This window comes from Debaryomyces fabryi (assembly GCF_001447935.2).
Source record: "Debaryomyces fabryi strain CBS 789 chromosome Unknown contig00257, whole genome shotgun sequence".
In the NCBI taxonomy this organism is placed as follows: Eukaryota; Fungi; Ascomycota; class Pichiomycetes; order Serinales; family Debaryomycetaceae; genus Debaryomyces; species Debaryomyces fabryi.
Genome location: NW_015385683.1, coordinates 1 through 8,113, shown reverse-complemented (window position 1 = coordinate 8,113; position 8,113 = coordinate 1). Strand labels below are relative to the sequence as shown.

The 8,113-nt window shown below is 34.7% G+C and overlaps 3 protein-coding genes across 3 annotated transcripts; 1 reads left to right on the top strand and 2 right to left on the bottom strand.

The window, feature by feature from the left end:
• Positions 1-172: 172 nt before the first annotated feature.
• Positions 173-3,075, bottom strand: AC631_05698 (uncharacterized protein; the record flags this gene model as incomplete). Its single annotated transcript, XM_015614527.1, has 1 exon — positions 173-3,075. A coding segment is annotated over one exon (2,903 nt), but the record flags the coding sequence as incomplete, so codon positions are not given.
• A 160-nt stretch (positions 3,076-3,235) lies between these two features.
• On the bottom strand, positions 3,236-4,846 carry AC631_05697 (SNG1 family protein; the record flags this gene model as incomplete). Its single annotated transcript, XM_015614526.1, has 1 exon — positions 3,236-4,846. One exon carries the CDS (start codon positions 4,844-4,846, stop codon positions 3,236-3,238), a length of 1,611 nt encoding a protein of 536 aa, XP_015464646.1.
• Positions 4,847-5,422: 576 nt separating this feature from the next.
• On the top strand, positions 5,423-7,762 carry PMT6 (dolichyl-phosphate-mannose-protein mannosyltransferase; the record flags this gene model as incomplete). Its single annotated transcript, XM_015614525.1, has 1 exon — positions 5,423-7,762. One exon carries the CDS (start codon positions 5,423-5,425, stop codon positions 7,760-7,762), a length of 2,340 nt encoding a protein of 779 aa, XP_015464645.1.
• Between the last annotated feature and the right edge of the window lie 351 nt (positions 7,763-8,113).

The window sequence follows — 8,113 nt, the reverse complement described above, 5'->3', positions numbered from 1 at the left end:
TTTAGAAATAATATGCTCAATAGAAGGCTTGTGGGCCAAAAGATGAATTTCATCATAGGCCTCATTCTTGATAGCTTTGTAGCCTAGTAATTTCGCTTTCTCGGAGAGGTGCTCAATATGTGGTTCATTAGCTAATGAATTTATCTTTTCATAATCATCTATAAGCATTAACGTATGGCCTTGAAGTGTAGCTTTGCTCTTTAAATGATCAATGGGTGGGTTATGGGACAATTTATTTAACTCTTCAAAATCTTCATTTGCAATAACTGTATGGGATGACGCCTGTGCCTTCGAATTAAGATATTCAATATCTGGATCATATGCCAATTTCAATATGTTTTGATGTTCATTATGATCCACGATATCAAAACCTAATTTTGAGGCTTGGTTTTCAAGAAATTCAAAAGTAGGGTTATTTGAGGTTGAATAGAGCGATTTATAGAGCTTTTCCTCAACGAGTTCACGATGCTGTTCCTTTGCTTTTTGCTTCAAATACTCTAATGATGGAGTATTCATCGTCTTTATCAAAATGTTGTATTGCTCTTTTTCAACGAGGACGTTACCAAATACCTCAGCTTTATGTCTTAAATGATTTATAGGCGGTTCATTAGCTAATTTGAAAAGGTCGGCATATTCTTCTTTAGTAAGTGTAATCAATCCATGTCCCTCAACCTTTGATTTTACATGACTCAAACTAGGATTGTTAGCCAATTTATTTAACGTCAGATATTCAGATTTTTTTATAACTTTATAGTCCTTTTCTATTACGTTATTAATATGATCTATTGATGGAGACTGAGCCAATTTCAATATTCTATTATGTTCTTCTTCCAAAATTAGTTTGTAATTTAAGTCCGCAGACTTCGTAGTTAAGTGGTCAATTGTTGGATTATGTGCTAGAATATTTAATTCAGCATAATCCTTATCAGAACATAATACAAATCCATGTTTATTGGCCGTTAAACTTAAATTTTCGATCGACGGATTGATTAGACTAAAGTATTCATCATTACTCAAAACTTTCAACTCGTTTTCTTTAGCCTTTGACTTAATATGTTCAGTAGGTGGGTTTTGGGCCATGTTTACCAAATCATCATAAAATTTGGAAGGAGACACTATCAATCCTAATTCATTTGCTTTATTAGTAATATATGCCTTACTTGGCTTTTCTAATTCAAATGTTAACTTTTGATATTTCTCATATTCATCTTTCAGTATAACATGTAAGTTATAATCCTTGCATTTCGAGATCAAATAACTCTGTGAGGGACTATTATAACTAGCAAGCTTTTTATTCAACCTATTGAGGTCTTCTTTTTCGATTATCTCATACCCAGATTCAACTACTTTCGACGAAAGGTATTCCATGTCCGGCTTATTATAGGAATCCTTAGTATGTGTTAAGCTTTCATGTTCATCAACAGGCAAAGTAACTAATCCAATCGATTCCAACTTCTTTTTCATTTCATCTTCGCTTAAAAGTCTGGCATGCTCCTCTCTATTCATTATCATAAACCCCTTATCTTCAGCAATCTTAACAAAATCTTCAGAGGAAACAGAATGAGTTTTCCCACTCATAAGTTCTTCGTATTTATCATACAGTAACATGATTAAATTATTTTTATTAGCATAATCGTCCAATTGATCTCTTGTAAAGCTAGTATTCAACAATTCTTCGGATAAAATTTCTTTCTGTCCTTGAGATGTTGTTCCTTCTTCATCAGAGTCGGATGAATCAGTAAGGTACGGAGCATCATTATGGATTGATTTTATCCCAGCATCATTATTCTTGAAAGGCTCGTCGGCAGATTCAATAGTGGTATTACCATAATCTGTTGTATTAGAATTCAAGATACGGGCAGGTGACTTACCTGCAGTAATATTATCATCAAGAAAATCCTCCCATTTACCTCCATCATTAGCATATTGGCTATCGTTCGAGACATTATCTAATATAATTAATTTGGAGTTCCTCTTCGAAGGAGACAATGCAATAGAATTACGTTTAGAATCATTATGCTCATTTTTGATACCTCTTCTCTTATTAGCTCTCAGTTTAATTGGGGTTGTTATCTCATTGTCATCTTTGTCGAATCTATATCTTAGTAATACCGTCCTCAATTTGGCTATAGTTCTGTTCGAATGGTTTAATGTGGCTCTTAAAGTTTCTAATTCCAATGCGGGATTGCTAGGGTCAGACGCTGGTAATACCTCAGGTTGTGATTCCTTTAATAAGCTGTTAATATCAAAAGAATCCATCTCCGAAACCAAACGCTCATTATGGCCAACCACATCTATAAGTTCCGCATGATCCATCTTCTCCGTCTGGCTTATAGTCGACTTATCTAACCCAGAGAACTTTATATGCAACTGATCATTCTCGTCATTCAACTCGTTAATCCTATCTGATAATTCCAGAACTTCATTTTTGTATGCGGTTTTCAACTTCTCATAATCTTTGGATAGGGATGTATTTTTCAATTGTAAATCATCATTCTGATTTTGAATTTGGTTCAATTTTGCTAGCTGTTCTTGGTTCAGCTTCAATAGCTTTTCTTTAGTTGCATTCAAACTTGCGATTTTATCGTTTAAACTCAATAAATTCGATTCTAATTCCCAATTTTTATCCTTCAAATCACTTTCATTGTTAATCTGAAAATCCCGGGAGTTCTGCAACGATGAATTTTGGTCTTTGTAAGTTTGAATTTCCAACATTGTGGATTTTAATTTAGCCCTATATTTTTGGTTTTCAGCCGTCAATCTACGGCATTCACCAAGTAAGTTCTCACTAAGTCCTACAACAAAATTCATATCATTACCCTTTGTTTCAGGTCCCAATGCCGGTGTTGGATGAGGAATTGATGAATTGGACGGTACCGGAGGTCTCAAACTCTTATTAGAAGCTTGGTGAGTGAGATTTGACTGGTCGCTAAGCAATGGTATATTTGGAGGTTGCTTTTCATTGGTTCTATTCGCTTTATTTTGGCTAGTTTTGCTAAACAATCTTTTTTGAATATCTGAAAACTGTCCCCGAAGGTCCTCCTTTGAAGAAGACGGTTGTTGTTTCAGAGACATTTTGTTTTGTCAATTATGGGTATTATTATTTAAACGTAGTTTATAAGGAATATTCTATATAGCAATAGCCTATGTGTTTGATCTGTATTTTAGCCCATCAAGAAATGTAAACAAGAAGTGCGCGGTTCAAAATAAAATTTATTAAGATATACAATTCTAATTAGTTATCAGCGTTCTTCTGGGCAGCAGCTTGAGCCCTCTTAATCATGGTCTTTTGGAATAGTTTGAGAACGAATGGAAGTAAAAACGTAAAAAGAGCTATCCAAGCAAAGATAATACCAAAGTTTCTTCCTAAATGACCCTTATATGTATCGAATAAAACAACTTTCGTAGCCTCATAGGAATTATGAATAGGTAATGCATACCCATATCTGAAAAATTGAGGACATAACTCCATTGGTGCAAAAGTAGGAGCGATATTTATAACAACCCAGAATAACATCCAAAATCCTATCATCGGCGGATATATCATAATAATAATATGTGCCGCTATTTCGTTCACCAAACCTACTGCCCACATGGTGATGAATGTAATCATCCAGTACACCAAAAATCCAGAATGTCCAAAGGCCTTGGTAAAATCAACCTGAAATGCTAAAGTAACCAACGAGAAGAATAAACTTATAACAAAGAACGAAAGAATAGAAGAAAGTATTCTGTAAATAACATAATGAATAGGCTTGATTTTTAATTCAGCAACACTCTTATGCACATCCATGAAAAAGTTAACCTGGAAAAAAGTCATAATGATCATGTAAATCAACCCAACTTGAGATGGTGCTGTTAAAACAGGGTTTGTGTAGGGTATTTTATCGATGTAGGTGAAAGTCATTGGTGTGGACAAGAGTTCAAGTGAGTTGGAATCGCTCAACACATCAGCTTTTTTCGAAGAAGATAAGTTACTGGTTATCGACAAACTCACATTGGCCAGTTTCTGCAACCACATCAGTTCGATAATTCTGATACTTGGTGTAACATACAGATTCATACTAAGAAAGTCCCTTCCTGTCTCATAATATGATATAATGGTATTATTGGTGACATTATAAGATGAATCTCCGTCAGAAATTGCTTTGTATAAATTATATGATGCTTCAGGCTTCACATATATCGATGACCAATACTTTTGGTGGTGAATAAGTCTTTGTATCTCCGCCTCAACATCATTGTTATGTTTATCTGCTTGTTCCTGGATCTCTGATTGATTGAAAATGTGCCATTTTCCATAATATTTGGCTTTATTAGTGTCTAATATCTGTCTAATTGTATTTCCAATGACGGGTTCGATACCATCCACAGTATGATCGTCTTCAATCACTACTAACATACCCAAATTCTTGAGTCTGGAGTTTCTTTGGTAATATGACCCCCAATATATCGAAAAAATCCCCAAGATGGACGTACTCATCAAAAGGTATATGAATAAATATTTTAAAGCGATACCCTTTCTTTGCTTACTCAAATTCTCATTGAAGAACGAATATCTCGATTGCACTCTCTCCAAAATCGACAGACGTCTACTGCGTCTGCTATCAGTATTACTATGGATACTGCGACCATCTTGACCTGTGAAAGCACGTATATCTCCTTCAGAATCCGAATAAAATTCGTCCTCCCCATTTTTATTCTTCTCTTGCGCTGCGTACGGCTGTGGTGGGGTGTGATACCCTTCTAAATCTTCTTCTCTGCTTAGCATATTCTTTGAATGCTGTTCGCCCTGAGGAGTATCTTCCATATTCTTAGATAATGAGCTATTAGTAGCACTTTCCATTGTCGAATATTATAGTTTATTCAAATTTGCTGTAGTAATAGGGCGATCCATCAGGTATATATATAGTGGAATAAAGATATGGAAATGTTATCCTAAAGCGGAAATGGTGTTTATTTCCGTTCCGCATTTATTTCCGCATTTCTAATCATTAGCGACAGAGAAAACAGAAATACATATTCTTTTGCTTACTATTATCGTATTGTGATTAACATTCGAATTCATGCCATTGTGACTAATGTTCTCTAAGGCCTACCGGCGCTAAATCCGATAGGTTTATAACGACTTGTAAAAATTCAACGAAAGCGAATTACTAAATACTATGAATAATAGTGATATGCCAACTTAAAATCTCTCAATTTTCAGTATACTAATAAAATGTCACAGTTTCAAGATGTAAAGAACGAATCGTATTTAGTAGCTCTTGGAATGGTTTTGTAAAGAGATATGATTTATTTAAGCTTACAGATTGAACGCGTGAGGCACAGTGAGAGCGCTTAAGCCATTTTGACAGAATTGAATTGAAAATCAGTATGTCCATATTTATATTTTATCCCGCTATTATATTAGCAGAATAAGATGGCTAGTGGACCAGATATGTATGCTACAGGTTCGTCTAGAAATACTGACTATTCCCATATATCCAGAAGACGTCAGGATACTGATAATGACCAAAACGATCTAAATGATAGCGAGTTGGAAGACATAATTAACAAGACATCCAGCTTGAAATTGAATCAAAAAGAGACCAATTCTAGGGACTTATCGAGTATATTTATAAATTTAATCAATCCACTTATATTGACAGCTCTTTCGGCATTCGTTCGATTGTATAAGATTGAGGCAGCGAACACGGTGGTCTGGGATGAAGCCCATTTTGGGAAGTTTGGATCGTACTATTTAAAAAGGGAGTTTTATTTTGATGTGCATCCGCCGTTAGGCAAATTATTAGTGGGGCTTTCGGGATACTTAGCAGATTACAATGGTGAGTTCGATTTCGAAAGTAGTGATCCATTCCCAGATAATTGTAATTATGTATTGATGAGATGCTTCAATTGCGCATTTGGTATATTATGTACTCCTATTGCGTATAAGACGGCAGTGGCATTAGGTTATAGTCAATTGACTGTGTGGTTTATTTCATTACTGGTTATTTTTGAAATGATATCTTTGACGTTATCCAAATTCATCTTGTTAGATTCCATGCTCTTATTCTTTACTGTCTTATGTTTCTATTGTCTAGTTAACATACACAATTTAAGAATTAGAAATGAACTATTGACAAGTAAAGGATTGAGATGGTTATTGTTCACTGGTATATCTATTGGATGCGTTTGTTCTGTGAAATGGGTTGGTTTGTTTGTTACAGTATTAATTGGGTTATATGTTATTTACGATTTATTGATCAGAACTTACCAATTGACAAGCAAAAGGTTCCCAATTTCTCTCAAGAGTTACTTAACTCATTGGCTTTCAAGAATTATAACATTGATCCTCGTACCCTTTGTTATTTACTTAGCTTGTTTCAAGGTTCATTTTGCTGTCTTAAAAAAGTCGGGAACTGGAGACGGGTCAATTTCTACATTATTTCAGGGTTCCCTAGAGGGTAATGCTATTCAGAATGGGCCAAGGTCAGTTGCATATGGATCTTTGATCACATTAAGATCGCAGGGGTTATCGCCAAATTTACTCCATTCACATCCTCATGTATATCCTGAAGGATCTCATCAACAACAAATTACTACTTATGGGTATAAGGATGATAATAACGAATTTCTTGTAGAATTTGACTTGGAATCTGGTTTAAGAGGTGAATTTGCAACTTTTGAACCTGAAAACAACGAATCATATCCTCTTGATAAGTTAGTTCACGATGGTGATGTCATTAGATTAGTCCACAAAAACTCCGGATGCTTATTACATTCTCACCCAATTATGTCCTCTATACTGTCGTCGCACTATGAAGTTTCATGCTATGCAAGCTTAGATGACAGTGACGTTAAAGATGAATGGGTGGTTGAACTTCAATCGCAAGAATTGTCACCTTCTAAAGATTTTCAGAATGAAGATCCAAAGGAATTGCACCCTATTTCGACTAATTTTAGATTAAGACATAAAGTTATGGGTTGTTATTTGGCGACTACTGGTTTCTCATATCCACCTTGGGGTTTTCAACAAGGAGAAGTAGTTTGTAAGACATCTCTTTTCCAGACGGAGAAGAGCACCTGGTGGAATGTTGAGGATCATATTAATGGCAAATTGCCTGCTCCAGAAAAGCTCTACGTACCTCCACCCCCTAAATTTTGGAAAGAATTCATCTTGTTGAATTATGGTATGATGGCCTCAAATAACGCATTAATTCCAGACCCTGACAAATTTGACAGATTATCTTCCGAATGGTGGGAGTGGCCAATATTAAATTCTGGGTTGAGAATGTGTGGTTGGACTTCAAATGAAGTCAAGTACTTCTTAATTGGACATCCTTTTATCACATGGTTTAGCACTTTGAATTTAATCTTATTTGTTGGATACATAATTGTTCAATTATGGAGATGGCAAAGACAGAAACTTTACTTTCCCAAGGGGGTTTTTGATATGCAATGGGAAAATTTGATTGTTCAAGGGGTTACTCCGTTTGTTGGATGGGTTTTACACTATGTTCCATTCATTTTAATGGGAAGAGTCACCTATTTGCATCATTACGTACCAGCCTTATATTTTGCTATTTTTATAAGTGGATTCATGATGGAATCGATTATTCACCGTCATGCCAATAGGTACGTCTCTTATCTTTTATATGGTATTAGTTATCTTCTTATTCTTGGGGTTTTTTGGTATTTGAAAGATTTGGCTTTAGGAATGGAAGGATCGTCGTCAAAATTCAGGCATCTTAAGCTTTTGTCTAGTTGGATGGTTTGATTTATATATAGACTTAAATAGTATTGTTCAAAACATTATTTATTCAAAACATTATTCATTGCATATCTATAGGGTTTGTCAATTTTTTCAATTTTCGCAACAATTTAAAATAAAAAATTAAATATCGAGCCTTACATATAGTAGTCTTTCATTTGCATCATTATACAGATGCCAATCAAAATAATTCCAAAAAATTAAGCGAATAAAGAGAATTCAGTAAAAGGGAGTATTCAATACTTAAGAAAGAAAAATATTAGCCTAATGATAAGAAAAAGTCCTACTTGTATGTCACTATATAGATGTATGTCACTATATAGACATATATAAAAACAATTCTAACAACTGAATAGC